The sequence below is a fragment of the Sturnira hondurensis genome, unplaced genomic scaffold (genome assembly GCF_014824575.4).
Source record: "Sturnira hondurensis isolate 20B ecotype Veracruz unplaced genomic scaffold, ASM1482457v3 Scaffold0004136, whole genome shotgun sequence".
Taxonomy (NCBI): domain Eukaryota; kingdom Metazoa; phylum Chordata; class Mammalia; order Chiroptera; family Phyllostomidae; genus Sturnira; species Sturnira hondurensis.
The window spans coordinates 37,558,625-37,574,313 of NW_028076767.1; the positions used below are offsets into that span (position 1 = coordinate 37,558,625).

At 39.3% G+C, this 15,689-nt stretch overlaps 1 protein-coding gene across 2 annotated transcripts in view; it reads left to right on the top strand.

Annotated features, from left to right (window-relative positions):
* The window catches only part of TTN (titin), a 274,055-nt gene that overhangs the window by 28,210 nt on the left and 230,156 nt on the right, over positions 1-15,689 (top strand). For both annotated transcript variants that reach the window (XM_037044363.1, XM_037044362.1), the window contains 20 exons: positions 376-578; positions 1,134-1,367; positions 1,475-1,719; positions 2,657-2,913; positions 3,035-3,199; positions 3,299-3,467; positions 3,580-5,273; positions 5,413-5,694; positions 6,121-6,387; positions 6,485-6,757; positions 6,888-7,151; positions 7,244-7,504; positions 9,595-9,855; positions 10,398-10,661; positions 10,754-11,014; positions 11,130-11,390; positions 11,802-12,062; positions 12,791-12,932; positions 13,020-13,185; positions 14,308-14,539. In XM_037044363.1, the coding sequence (XP_036900258.1) occupies positions 376-578; positions 1,134-1,367; positions 1,475-1,719; positions 2,657-2,913; positions 3,035-3,199; positions 3,299-3,467; positions 3,580-5,273; positions 5,413-5,694; positions 6,121-6,387; positions 6,485-6,757; positions 6,888-7,151; positions 7,244-7,504; positions 9,595-9,855; positions 10,398-10,661; positions 10,754-11,014; positions 11,130-11,390; positions 11,802-12,062; positions 12,791-12,932; positions 13,020-13,185; positions 14,308-14,539 (6,162 nt within the window). The remainder of the gene's footprint in view (positions 1-375; positions 579-1,133; positions 1,368-1,474; positions 1,720-2,656; positions 2,914-3,034; positions 3,200-3,298; positions 3,468-3,579; positions 5,274-5,412; positions 5,695-6,120; positions 6,388-6,484; positions 6,758-6,887; positions 7,152-7,243; positions 7,505-9,594; positions 9,856-10,397; positions 10,662-10,753; positions 11,015-11,129; positions 11,391-11,801; positions 12,063-12,790; positions 12,933-13,019; positions 13,186-14,307; positions 14,540-15,689) is intronic.

Sequence of the window (15,689 nt, forward strand, 5' to 3'; positions counted from 1 at the left end):
TGATCTGCACAATACCTGTTAGAGAAAGTTAGAATGTTATCCCCACTTAGCAGATAAAGCATTCAAGACCTAGTAAGGTAAATGAATTGCAAAAACCCATGCAGAAAATTGGAAAGACCTCTAGGATACACCCAAAGGAGTAACTGCTAATATAAAATTCTTTCTACAATAGCAGTGTCTGGTTTGACTTGTTAGTGTAAGTTTGGTGTTGAAATTCAATCTAATTAGTATTTATTGAGCACTTTGATAGTAAAATTTGAAAAATCAGTCTTTTGGTTATCAACTTGCCCTAGCATGGGGCTTGTCAGAATGAACAACAGAATAAAAGCTTTTGCATAAGAAAGTTATAAATTAACTGATGTTCTTAATTCCTAGCTGAATATGAGTCACTGATGAAGTCCCAAGAAATGCTTTACCAGACACAAATGACTGCATTCGTGCAAGAACCTAAAGTTGGAGAAATAGCACCTGGATTTTTATATTCTGATTATGAAAAAGAGTATGAGAAAGAACAGGCCTTAATTAGGAAGAAAATGGCCAAAGATACTATAATGGTCAGAACTTTTGTAGAAGACCAAGTGAGTATAGCAATAATGAATATGTAAACTACTTTATGAATTATATTATCCTCCCACAATTCCCCCTTTTTTTGATATTTTTCTTTTCAAGTGATGGGGTCATAATACACTACTATGAGTAAGTTCAGGTTCACTGCTGGCAAATTTCCTCAATCTTCACAACATGTCGCACATATGGCTTTAGAAACAGATTACACATATGCAACAAAATATGGCATTAGCTGTAAGGATCACATATATGCCGAAAAAGACAAATAGTAGTGTGACTATTTTCATTACTGCTGAGATCCCTTTATCTGTATCATGAACATCCCAGCTGTAACCCATGCTTTTAGAATATCGTTTACTTAAGATGCCGCAGTATGAACCGACAAAGATAATTGTAATGCAGATTGAAAGACAAAAAGCTTTCTAAGTTTTTCTCCCAGTTAAAAACTTGAATCACTGCTTATCTCTGAAACTAATATACTTAAGAATTTCTATCAGAATTTCAATCAATTTCTAAGAATTTCTATCAGGATATGGTTTTTAACACACTGTCACTTTACTACATAGGAATTCCACATTTCTTCCTTTGAAGAGAGACTTATTAAAGAAATTGAATACAGAATAATAAAGACGACATTAGAAGAACTTCTCGAAGAAGATGGAGAAGAAAAAATGGCAGTTGACATTTCTGAATCTGAAGCTGTTGAAGCAGGATTTGATTTAAGGATCAAAAATTATAGAATTCTTGAGGGGATGGGTGTTACTTTTCATTGCAAAATGTCCGGTTATCCATTACCCAAGGTAAAATATGAACACTTATCATACCTCCATGCCACAAAAAAGATACAAATAGGTTACACTGCAACTATTTTATCTACATTTAATTCATGTACCCATGGTATTCGCAGATTGCGTGGTACAAAGATGGTAAGCGCATCAGACATGGGGAGAGGTACCAAATGGACTTCCTACAAGACGGCAGAGCCAGTCTGCGCATACCTGTGGTCCTTCCGGAAGATGAGGGGATCTATACTGCGTTTGCCAGCAATATCAAAGGAAATGCAATCTGCTCTGGGAAACTGTATGTAGAGCCTGCTGCCCCGCTTAGTGCTCCGATGTATATGCCCACACCAGAGTCAATGAGCAGAATCAGGTAAGACTCATAAACAATTTGAGTTGATTAGTGTTTAAGCTATTTGTTTAAAACACCAGATAATTTCAGTAGCAAATTACTATTGTGTTGGTGGGACAAGGTGGGCAGGGGTTGGTAGAGAAGGAGGTATGAAGGCTGAGACAGCACAGAAACCTGCCATTAGCAATACCAATAATTGATGAGTTTTTATTTCTTGTCTCTGTCTATGCTGAGCAAAGCATTTTCATTAATGTGACATGCTGTTAATTTTGCCAGTATTATAACTAATATAAGGAAGGCTGTAAGGTTTATCTTGAAACTGATTCTACATGTGTTAGCCCTAATTATACAATAACACTGCAGTATAGGGGTTGTTATTCCTGTTTTGAAAGTGAGAACACTGAGTCTCTGAAAGCCTGTGAAAACTGCGTTAGTTCACCCAAGTGGAAGTGCCAGAACTCAAAATCCAATCCAAGCTATTCTGGCTGCAATGTATAGATAGGATTTTGTTTCCAAGTATGATTTCTGTGTTTTGTCTCCTTTGGGGTAAAGAAGTATGTTTTTCTTTTTTCATAAATTTATGCATTGGTTTATATAATCAAACAACATTTACTGAGATGTTTTGGTAGTGGTATGGAAAAGGTTTGGTGATGAAATCGAGGTGGTGGGAGAAAGACAGTATTAGGATCATTCCAAGATTCTGAGTCCCTGGATACCAGGCTGTGTTAAGGGACTACTGACTGGATTGAGAATATATGAAAAACATTGTTTTGGGGGCTATAATAATCTATTCCATATTGGATCTCAGTGAGTTTGAGGTGCCTTCTGCAATATACAGGAAATAAATTATAAAATAACATTGATGATCAAGAAATAAATAGGTTTGTTTATTCTTATTTATTTTATTTATGAGTTTTCTTTATGCCTCATGAAAATCTCATTTTCTTTGTTTTTTTAGATCTATTTCTCCACGTTCAGTGAGCAGGTCTCCTATACGCATGTCTCCTGCAAGGATGTCCCCTGCAAGGATGTCGCCTGCACGCATGTCCCCTGGACGTAGGCTGGAGGAAACAGATGAGTCACAACTGGAGAGACTGTATAAGCCCGTCTTTGTGTTAAAACCTGCTTCTTTCAAGTGTTTAGAAGGGCAAACTGCCAGGTTCGACTTAAAGGTTGTGGGTAGACCTATGCCCGAGACCTTCTGGTTTCATAATGGTGAGTAAGATAAATTTTTGCTCACAAATTATTAAACTCCAAAATTAGCTTGTATATGTGTCGAACAATTATAAGAAACTATTTTAACAATCTGTTTTCTTTTTCACTTTTTTTTTGACAGGCCAGCAGGTTATCAATGACTATACCCATAAAGTAGTCATCAAAGAAGATGGCACCCAGTCCTTGATCATTGTCCCTGCAACCCCCAGTGATTCTGGGGAGTGGACTGTGGTCGCCCAAAACAGGGCAGGCAAATCTTCAATTTCAATGACTTTAACCGTGGAAGGTATTTGCTCTTAAAATAAAAAAGGACTTACCTTATCACTTGGGTTATAAACGGGTGTTTCAGCCTTGTTCACTCTAAATCGTGACCTTTCTCTTTCAGCTGTGGAACATCAGGTTAAACCAGTGTTTGTGGAAAAACTGAAAAATGTTAATGTAAAGGAGGGTTCCCGACTTGAAATGAAAGTCAGAGCTACGGGGAACCCTAACCCTGACATTGTATGGTTGAAAAACAGTGAGATCATTGTACCTCATAAATATCCAAAAATCAGGTACATTTGCTTGGGAATAATAAAAAAACTAAGTTCACTCTACAAACTCAATAACCAAGGAAGCAGCAACTACTTCATATATTGATGATTTTTTCACCTTTTTTTTTTATAGAATTGAAGGAACCAAGGGAGAAGCTGCCCTTAGAATTGACTCCACCGTCAGTCAAGACTCTGCCTGGTACACTGCAACTGCTATTAATAAGGCTGGCCGGGACACTACAAGATGCAAAGTAAATGTTGAAGTCGAGTTTGCAGAGCCTGAACCAGAGAGAAAATTGATCATCCCCCGGGGGACATATAAAGCAAAGGAAATTGCAGCCCCAGAGCTGGAGCCCCTCCATTTGCGATATGGTCAAGAGCAGTGGGAGGAGGGTGACCTTTATGACAAAGAGAAACAACAGAAACCATTTTTTAAGAAAAAACTCACTTCCTTAAGACTCAAGCGCTTTGGACCTGCCCACTTTGAATGCAGACTAACACCAATCGGTGACCCAACGATGGTGGTGGAATGGCTCCATGATGGAAAGCCACTCGAAGCAGCCAACAGGCTTCGTATGATCAATGAATTTGGGTACTGCAGTCTCGATTATGGGGTTGCATATTCTAGAGACAGTGGCATCATTACTTGCAGAGCCACTAACAAGTACGGGACAGATCACACATCTGCCACCTTTATTGTTAAAGATGAGAAAAGCCTTGTGGAAGAATCCCAACTGCCTGAGGGCAGGAAAGGCTTGCAGAGAATTGAAGAGTTAGAGAGGATGGCTCATGAAGGTGCACTTACCGGTGTAACAACAGATCAAAAAGAGAAGCAAAAGCCTGACATTGTCTTGTTCCCAGAGCCTGTAAGAGTACTTGAAGGGGAGACTGCTAGGTTCCGTTGCCGAGTAACAGGGTACCCTCAGCCCAAAGTCAACTGGTACCTCAATGGCCAGCTCATCCGCAAAAGCAAGAGGTTCAGAGTTCGATATGATGGCATTCATTATCTGGACATCGTGGACTGTAAGTCCTACGATACAGGTGAAGTCAAAGTCACTGCAGAAAATCCTGAAGGTGTGACAGAGCATAAAGTGAAACTTGAGATCCAACAGAGGGAAGACTTTAGGTCTGTCCTTAGGCGAGCCCCTGAACCAAAGCCCGAGTTTCGTGTGCATGAACCTGGAAAACTTCAGTTTGAGGTACAAAAGGTAGATAGACCTGTTGACACCACCGAAGCCAAGGAAATAGTGACGTTGAAAAGGGCTGAGAGAATTACTCATGAAAAGGTTTCTGAAGAATCGGAAGAGCTGCGCAGTAAATTCAAGCGCAGAACAGAGGAAGGATATTACGAAGCCATTACTGCTGTGGAGCTCAAGTCTCGTAAAAAGGATGAATCCTATGAAGAACTCCTAAAGAAGACGAAAGATGAACTTCTCCACTGGACCAAAGAGCTAACCGAAGAGGAGAAGAAAGCCCTTGCTGAAGAAGGCAAAATCACTATTCCAACTTTTAAACCTGATAAGATCGAACTAAGCCCTAGTATGGAGGCCCCTAAAATCTTTGAAAGAATCCAAAGCCAAACAGTGGGCCAAGGATCTGATGCACACTTCCGAGTCAGAGTCGTGGGAAGACCAGATCCTGAATGTGAATGGTACAAAAATGGTGTCAAGATCGAACGCTCTGACCGAATCTACTGGTACTGGCCTGAGGACAATGTTTGTGAACTGGTCATCAGAGATGTGACTCCTGAGGACTCCGCCAGCATCATGGTGAAAGCCATCAATATAGCTGGGGAAACCTCAAGTCATGCATTCTTACTTGTCCAAGGTAATTTGAATGTCTTTCATTTGATGGATCTGTCTTTATTTATCCATGAATATCCTATAGTGTTTTTTAATTTTTTTCCTATTATTCAAACTGCAAATTTAGTTGAGTATAATGTGCTTTTCTCTCTTTTTTCTTGTAGCCAAGCAATTGATCACTTTTACACAGGAACTACAAGACGTTGTTGCTAAGGAGAAGGACACCATGGCAACCTTTGAATGTGAAACTTCAGAGCCATTTGTCAAAGTGAAATGGTTTAAAGATGGTGTGGAGATCCATACAGGAGATAAATACAGGATGCACTCAGACAGAAAGGTTCACTTCCTCTCCATACTGACAATTGACACAGCCGATGCTGAAGACTATAGCTGTGTACTTGTGGAAGATGAGAATGTAAAAACAACGGCCAAACTTGTTGTTGAAGGTAGTAAATAATTCTTTCAATGTTTACTTAAGTTATAAAGTCATTCTTAATATCTAATAAAATAAGCTATGCAATTTTTCTGTCATAAAAAAAATTAGTTGGGAACTGTATATAAACTCCGTAGAAAGAATTGTGAATTTATACTATTAATCAAGAAGGTTCACAATTTGGATTTTTAAAAGACAAGGTTTTTATGTTTTGTTTTTACACTTTTTATTGAAATATACATCTATCATTTAAACAATAATTTAAAAATTAAAGCGATTCCTTTTATTGAATATTTATTACTCACTCCCTCAGCAAGGAGATATTAAGAATATTCCTAATAGCATGGAAGAGATAAGAGATGTGGGAATTTCTCTATCCTAAGCCTAGATGTGTAACTGTCCAGAGAAATTAACCTTTCAAAAAAATCTTATGCCTCAGGTGCTGTTATTGAATTTGTAAAAGAACTTCAAGACATAGAAGTTCCGGAATCATTTTCTGGAGAGTTAGAGTGCATTATATCCCCAGAAAATATAGAAGGCAAATGGTATCACAATGATGTGGAGCTTAAATCCAATGGCAAATACTCGATTACATCTCGCCGTGGCCGTCAGAACCTTACAGTCAAGGATGTAACCAAAGAGGACCAGGGAGAATACAGCTTTGTTGTTGATGGGAAAAAGACAACCTGTAAACTAAAGATGAAACGTAAGTTTTCCCATTCCTGTTGGCCCACAGTGAGCACCATCATGGTTTATTGATAAGCAATGATCATAAAATTCTTTTTTCTCCCCATATTTCACAGCCCGCCCCATTGCTATCCTACAAGGACTTAGTGATCAAAAAGTCTGTGAAGGTGACATTGTTCAGCTTGAAGTTAAAGTCTCCTTAGAAAATGTTGAAGGCGTCTGGATGAAGGATGGCCAAGAAGTGCAGCCCAGTGACAGGGTTCACATCGTGATAGACAAACAGTCACACATGCTGCTCATTGAAGACATGACTAAAGAGGATGCTGGAAATTACTCCTTCACCATTCCATCCCTCGGACTGTCAACCACTGGGCGTGTCTCTGTCTACAGTAAGTGCAGCTTCCATAGTTTTATGTGCACATTGTCCAGGGAGGTACGGAACTTGAATGAACAAACATTTGAAACAGAATTTATATTCATAACTATTTTATTTGTGTGTGTCTCTGTGTGGTTTTGCAGGTGTTGAAGTGATAACACCTCTAAAGGATGTTAATGTGCTTGAGGGTACCAAGGCTATTCTCGAATGTAAGGTCTCCGTCCCTGATGTGACTTCTGTTAAATGGTATTTAAATGATGAACAAATCAAGACTGATGATCGCATACAAGCCATTGTCAAAGGCACTAAGCAGCGACTAGTGATCAATCGGACCCATGCTTCCGATGAAGGGCCATACACGCTGATGGTTGGCAGAGTTGAAACCAGCTGTAATCTCTCTGTAGAAAGTAAGGATTGTTCCATTTAACTGAGTGTTATTTTAAGCATTCTATCTTCCCAGTATATTAATAACCAAATGATTATTTTCTATTTTCCCCAGAAATAAAAATTATAAGGGGTCTTCAGGACCTTACCTGTACAGAAACCCAAAATGTGGTCCTCGAGGTGGAGCTTTCCCACTCGGGAATTGATGTCTTGTGGAATTTTAAGGACAAGGAACTCAAACCCAGTTCTAAATATAAAATTGAAGCTCATGGAAAAATATATAAGTTGACAGTTCTAAATATGATGAAAGATGATGAAGGGGAATATACATTTTATGCTGGAGAAAATATGACATCTGGAAAACTTACTGTGGCAGGTTGGTAACTTTATCACATACCCTGAGTTCTTACATGGGACAGATATTTTAATGTAACAAATTGTTGCCAGATTCCCATCAGTTTCTCACTTCCATGCCTCTGTTTATGCTGTTCTCAAAGCCAGCTGTGCACTCAACACTCTCACATGTACCCTAAATGTTCTTCCAGGGATACCTACTTCAAATGCTTTCTCTTCTGTGAAGGCTTCTTTAATTTCCCCATCCTTATAAGGCCTCACAACTCCAACCTCAGGGTTACTTTATGTGTGCTGCTCTCATGCTCCTTGCCATACACTGGTTTTATTCCCCATTTCTCTTCTTGTACCAGAGTATAAGCTCCCCAGACCTGGAATGGCTTCTTTTTCTTCTGTGTGTACTGCAGTGTATTACACATGAAAGTTGATCAGTAGATGTTTGCCGAATTGAGCTTTACTTAAACTTTCCTACTCTAAAGATGTATTTTTAAATCACTTTTACCTCTATGACTCTTGGGGTTTTTGTTCCCTTCATACTTCTTTATGAACCCAGTGAATATGTTAAAAATATAACTCAATGTATCTGCGTATCTCTTTCTTATGATGTGAAGCAAACTATTGTTATTCAGCAGAAACCCTTAGCTTTAAAATGAAGAATTAAAAGGATAAACCAGTGGTCAGGAAGAAGCTAGAAGTCATCATTGATTTGTTTGGTTTGTTACAGTTTAAGTATTGAGGAGTTGGGATATTACATTGAGATTAATTTGTGCTGTCCATAATATCTGATATATAATTTTCCCAGAGATTTGACTATGAAAAAAACTTCAGAAATAAAATTTCAGATCCTGAGCTTTAATACATTTAATGTAAACTACATGTTTCTAAATGTTATAATTGCCTACAGTATTCAGTACAGTAACATGCAGTATAGGTTTGTGGCCTAGGCTATACTTATAGCCTAGGCGAATGGGAGGCTGTTATCAGCTGGGTCTGTGTATGAGTACTCTGTGATGTCCTCACAACGAAATCCCCTAGGATGTAGTTCTCAGATATAATCCCCATTGTTAAGTGATGCATGACTATATTGTATAATTGAAATTTGCTAAGAGAGTAAAAGTTGTGTTCTCACCCAAATAAATAAATAAATAACTAAATATGTGAGGTGATAGGTGTGTTCATTAACTCAATTGTGAGACTCCTTTCAAAACGTATACATATATATCAAATCATCATGTTGTACACTTTAAATATATTACAATTTTGTCAGTTATACCTCAGTAAAGCTGAAAACAAGCATACGAAGAAAATAATTAATTTTGAGTATTAAGGTTTTAGTACAATGTTAATATAATTTAAATAATTATAATAAATTACTATTTAAAAATAAATACAAAATATGTGGGCACAAGAAAAAACGCTGAGCCCTTATAGGATTTCATTCAATATTTTAAAACTATTTACCATAGTCAGCCATCGCTAGGAACTGGGAACCCAAAAATAGATAAAATATATTTTTCTCAAGGAATTCACCACGTAGAGAGGGACGGTTGTATCAGCACCTAACCTGCCGAAGGAGTAATTATGTCTGCCTGTGGATGATGGTAATGGGGGGGAGATGTCCTAGAAGAGATGACATCTGTCGAAACAGTGCCTTTTAGCATAGAGGAACCCCTTTTAGCAATTATGGAAACATTGATTACTTGGCCATTTCGTTTAGCAAATTTTTCTCCAGTCAAATATCAGATGTGTTCCCAGAAAATAATCCTTAAGAAGACTAAGCAGAATGCTTCTGAGGAGGAAGGAATCGCCAGAGGGGCCCTCCTCGTGGTATGCTGCCCATCGTGGTTCTCAGCATTCTGTGGGAACTTAACAGTTGCCTTTCCTTTGCAAAACTTCCTTGATTCCAGTATTTTCCCTGGTTATCAGTCATGCATCCTTACAATAGGGGTTTCTATGACACCTTTTTAATATGGGTTACAATCATTTTATTAGGCACTTCATGATATTCTAATTTATGTTTCAAAGTTTGATGTTGTAAATTTGATAAATCCAAAGAACTTTTTATTGTACAAATATTTTTAAAGGACTCACACTTGTACTTTTCATGTTCCAAAGGCGGAGCCATCTCCAAGCCACTCACAGACCAGACTGTAGCTGAATCTCAGGCTGCAGTGTTTGAATGTGAAGTCGCCAACCCTGATTCTGAAGGTGAATGGTTGAAGGATGGCAAACATTTACCACGAAGTAACAACATCAAAATTGAATCTGAAGGCCACAAAAGGAGACTTATCATTGCTGCCAGCAGATTAGATGACATAGGAGAATACACCTACAAAGTGGCCACCTCTACAACATCTGCTAAACTCAAAGTTGAAGGTCAGTGATATATAGCAGATTTATCCACTTCAAATCACATTACATTCTCGACCATTACCATTTTCAAATAAAATAGTATAACCATTTGAATATCATAAGTCTTTATTCCATAAAATCATTATAAACTTTCTAAGCTTTCTTTCTGAACCATACACCACAAGGTACAAAATTGTTTATAGGATGTATTTATATGAAGAAGCATTTCTTAGGCTCCAGCTCTGGAGAACAGCTAAATTAGATGTTCTCACTTTCCATTCCTCTTATACTGTTCTCCAATCAATCTATTACACTGTTAGTACATGGCTCAGTAAATTTCCTCCCATTCAAGTACAGAAAAACCATTGCGCAATGCACATTTCAAACTGGATCCCAGGTTTTCCTATATAACCTTAAGATGTCTTTTAAAGCAGCGATGCTGTGTAACTACAATATTTTTGATAAGCATTCATGTGCAAGATGACCAGGTAATGATCTTATTTAGGACTTCTTTTATTTGATGATATCATCCTTATTTTTTAAAACAATCATAAATTTGTCTTCAGCTGTCAAAATTAAGAAGACTCTGAAGAACCTCACAGTGACAGAGACACAGGATGCTGTGTTCACTATCGAGCTAACACACCCTGATGTGGAAGGTGTCGAGTGGATCAAAAATGGAGTTGTCCTGAAATCCAATGACAAGTACGACATCACAGTCAAAGGAACAGTGTACTCTCTGAGAATTAAAAACTGTGCCCTTATGGATGAGTCTGTTTATGGCTTCAAGCTCGGAAGGCTAGGAGCCAGTGCCAGACTGCACGTTGAGAGTAAGTTGGCTTAGCACCACTTTACACGTTGCCAATTCATGGTTCCTAGCAAGCTAACCATTTCACTGACTTCCTTCAACTTTCCTTATTAGCTGTCAAGATCATTAAAAAGCCAAAGGATGTGACCGCGTTGGAAAATGCCACTGTTGCTTTTGAAGTCAGTGTTTCCCATGACACAGTTCCTGTGAAATGGTTCTACAAGAATATGGAGATCAAGCCAAGTGACAAACACAGACTGGTCTCGGAAAGGAAGGTGCACAAGCTGATGCTGCAGCACATTGCCCCCGCGGACGCTGGCGAGTACACGGCTATGGTGGGGCAGCTGGAGTGCAAGGCTAAACTCTTTGTGGAAAGTAAGTATTAGGCAGTGCCTCAGCAGCTCCCTGGCTGATTACCATGCGTCCATTTGTTTGTGTGGTGCATCCACTTTTAAAATAACATGTATTAACTGAGGTACTTTTTTCCAAGCACTACACATTACAAAAACCATGAAAAGCATCGAGGTGCCTGAGACCAAAACAGCCTCCTTCGAGTGCGAGGTGTCCCACTTCAATATCCCTTCCATGTGGCTGAAGAATGGTGTGGAGATTGAGATGAGTGAAAAGTTCAAGATCGTCGTGCAGGGAAAACTCCACCAACTGATCATCATGAATACCAGCACAGAGGACGCGGCAGAATACACATTTGTCTGTGGCAATGACCAAGTCAGCGCCACCCTAAAAGTGACCCGTAAGTTTTTTTTAAAAAGGCATATCCAGTAGATTAGTTGTTATTCCATACACTACGTGTTTTTTTCTTCACCATTTAGTCCACTGAAAATTCCTTGATTGAAGTGCTACTGAGACTTCACGCTGAGTTAGGCACTAGTACCTCCACCTAAATAAGATTTTCCAATAAGAGTGCCATTGAAGGCTACCTATAAAGATGCTCCAGTGTCTGTTGCTTGCAATTTCTGTTTCTGTTACTTGGCATTGTCCTGGAGAGAAGAGGGTACCTGGAAGGTATCATTGCTCATATCTCTGAACTGTAATCACCTTAACAGAGATACTAAATACCTTCCAGATTTTCATTCTGCACCTGTCGTGACCCACGTCATACTGACACAAGTCTCCTTGGGTGTGTCTCCTCCCCCTTTTGCAGCAATCATGATTACGTCCATGCTGAAGGACATCAACGCTGAAGAAAAAGACACCATTACCTTTGAGGTGACAGTGAACCATGAAGGCATCTCTTACAAATGGTTAAAGAATGGTGTGGAAATCAAATCAACTGACAGGTGCCAGATGAGAGCCAAAAAGCTCACACACTCACTGAACATCAGGAATGTTCACTTTGGAGACGCTGCCGAGTACACCTTTGTGGCCGGAAAAGCTACATCGACAGCCACCCTTTATGTAGAAGGTAAGGCTTCATAAATGGCATGTCCAGAAAAAGAATGTCAAACACACTATATAAAATGTTAATGTGTACATAAATTGATGAGTGGATAAATAAAATGTGCTGTATCCCCACTGTGAAATATTATTGAAAAATAAAAGGGAAGTGCTGATCCATGCATGGGTGAACCCTGAAAACTTTATGCCTGGTAGAAAATCCAGTCACTGGTCCTGACCAGTGTGGCTCAGTGGGTTGGGGGATGGCCCTCAAAGCTAAGGGTCGCTGGATTGATTCCTGGTCAGTGCACATGCCTGGGTTGTGGGTTCACGGGTTCAGTCCCCAGCTGGGACACGTGCCAGAGGCATCAATGTTTCTCTCACTCTCCCTCCCTTCCCCTCTCTCTAAAAATAAATAAATAAAATATTTAAAAAAGGAAAAGCCAATCACAAAGGGTTACATTTTGTCTGATTCTATTTATATAAAATCCTTATAATACGAACATCTATACAGACATAAGTTGGCATAAGACTGAAGAGAAAACAATGAGAAGGATGGGGGTGATAGATAAGGGGTTCATAGATTCTTTCTAGGGTAACAAGAATGTCCAAAAATCAATTGTGGTGATGGTTGCACAACTCTGGATATACTAAAAGCCACTGAATTATATACTTAAATGGGTGGGTTTTGCAGTATGTGAATTATATCTTAATAAAGCCATGAAAAAGATTAATGTTTTACATCGTCTTTTCCAGCTCGCCATATTGAATTCAGGAAGCACATTAAGGACATTAAGGTTCTAGAGAAGAAGCGAGCCATGTTTGAATGCGAAGTTTCTGAGCCCGACATCACTGTGCAGTGGATGAAGGATGGCCAAGAGCTGCAGATTGTGGACAGGTCAGTTGTTCTGTTTGCCACATTCAAGGAATTCCCAATTTCCTTTGAGCCATCATACATTAACTTTAACTTCCATTGCATCCATAGAATAAAGATACAGAAGGAGAAATACGTCCACCGCCTTCTGATTCCATCCACCCGGATGTCTGATGCCGGGCAGTACACAGTGGTGGCCGGAGGCAACTTGTCCACTGCTAACCTCTTTGTAGAGGGCAGAGATGTTCGCATCCGAAGTATTAAAAAGGAGGTCCAGGTATTGTGTATATGCCAAAGTTTTGGAGAAACCACAATTTATAGTTTTATATTTTAATTATTAACTTTTAAATTGTGTAACCACAGTCTTCTAAAGAATTAAGTCAACTGACCTCACTGGCTTAGAGTCTCATGCTGGCATGAATTTTGTCACAGTCTCCCCTTGCTTAGGGAATAATTATGTCCTTAGCAGCTGTCAAAATTCTTTAATTGACACAGCTGGAGAAATTGCACCATCTAATGCAATAAATGGCTACTTGCCAAACAGCAGCTACCAGAAAAAAATAAACTAAAATTTATATTGTGATGTTTCCATATCAACTAGAATTATGGGGATTCTGAACAAGGTAGCATTTTCTTGGAAGCCGCCTATGAGGGAGAGGCAGGTGTGTAGGGACTTGCCTGAGAGCGCTGAGGCTGGGGTCAAAGAGGAAGGCCAGTATGACCAAGTCTGGATTCCTAGAAAAGGTGCTGATCAAACACCTTTGCTACCTACTATGCAGAGAGTTTGTCCTCGTGGGTGCCAGTCTTCCCACGTGATGTAATGGAGGTAATAGGTAAAGAGAAGTATCATTTGAGTTTAGTTCTATCATATTGCTCATCCAAGAAAAACTGGGCATCACAGGCCTCAGGCCATGGTGGAAAAGCCCCCAATGAGGGCTCAGACCCCCTGGATATGCCCTCTACCCTTTGTTGTCTGGTTCTGAACCTTGAGTTCCTCACTTTTAAAATGGTTCCTACCTCATTCCCAAGGTTATCGTTTATATCACATGAAATCAAATTGAATAGCAACTTAAAAGAGCTTTATAAGTAATTAAAAGGCTAGAGGTATACAATGTGATTGTTTATGTTATTATTAATTAACAAGCAAACATTTAGGGGTAAAATCATCGCCTCTTTGAGCAACATCCTCAGTGCATGTATAGGCATGATTCTCTCCAAAAGAAGTTCGGGTACCATTTGCCCAAGGACAGGTGGGAAAACTAAAATGTGCTATAACCAATCAAGTAATTATATCACAATGTATAGGTTTTGCATGCTCTTCAAATGAGCACTTTTAAGACCCATTTAACTGAAAGGAAACCAAGGCTTCAATTTTCTCTTTATGCTGCTTCATCAAAAGGTTATTGAGAAACAACGAGCTGTTGTTGAGTTTGAGGTCAATGAAGATGATGTGGATGCCCACTGGTATAAAGATGGCATTGAAATCAATTTCCAAATTCAAGAACGACACCAATACGTCGTAGAGAGAAGAATCCACCGAATGTTTATCTCTGAGACCAGGCTCAGTGATGCCGGTGAATACACCTTTGTGGCAGGAAGGAACAGGAGTTCTGTTACTCTCTATGTCAATGGTAGGTGGAGATTTTAACCCATTTTGTGGATCCATCTGGAAAAACGCTTCCCCTTTAAGTTACTGAAGTTCTGGGTAGTTTCTGGGTAATTTCTAAAGAACCTGTGGTACTTATGTGGTTACATCTATATTTATTTTCACATTATATCTGTGGAAAAGGAATGGCACCTATTAAAATGACTGTTAAGATGTCATTTCCAAAAAGCACCTGATGGCTAGTTTTTTATTAATTAGTCAACACCGTTGAACAAACACTGCATGTCAATTATGATATAGCCCAAGTGGCTTTCCATATACAGCATTCAGCCCTTCTAGATGTCTGCCCTTGGCACCAACTGCTTACGTACCAGCAGCACTGCTAAGCAGTAGGAGCATTTACAGCCTCCAGTCTGCAGTTCCTCGGAGAACCCAGAGGTCCCTTTTCAGACCACAGAGGGCCTAGAGAGCAGCAGGCAATGTGGAAAGAGGTTCTCTCTGCCCCAAGCTCTAGGACCAGAGGCTCTTAATTTTAAGGGGGAATTCCACATGTTACCAAGTCCTAAAATGAATGCCATTAAACCATGCACTTTGCTCATTAGAAACCTTAAAGCTGAATTTGAGGCTGGCCTAGATCTGAGACTAATCTATATACCTAAAGAAAATGGAGCCTCCATCCCTCTCCTTTATCTTGGACCATATCTGCCTGAACAAATACCCGAGAGGCAGGTGAAGGGACGCAAGGAGTGATCTCCAGATTCACAAACCGAGCTATAGTGCCAAGATTCTCTCAGTCCCTAAGAGACCAAATGGTCACGGTATCCATGACCACGGTATTATTATTTCTGTAGTAGTGGGGAAACTGAGGCCTGGAGAAGGAAAGGTCTTTTCTATGACAGTCTCAGAAACCAGCCTCACAGAAGTCATTTTTCTTCTTTTCCAGGTCCTATGAATTACTCAGGTCCCCTTCCTTATCCCAAGACTAAGAATATGCTTTCATTAGCATAACAGGAAAGATGATTTTTTAAAAAATCTACCTTATTACATTTAACTAAATTTGAAATAGCATTCAGTTATACTTTCATACTTAAGATACCCTTCCCTGGCCCCTGTATATAAAGAAATGACTATGACATGTACACAAATATTTGCAAAACAAGCAAACCTGACTGAGA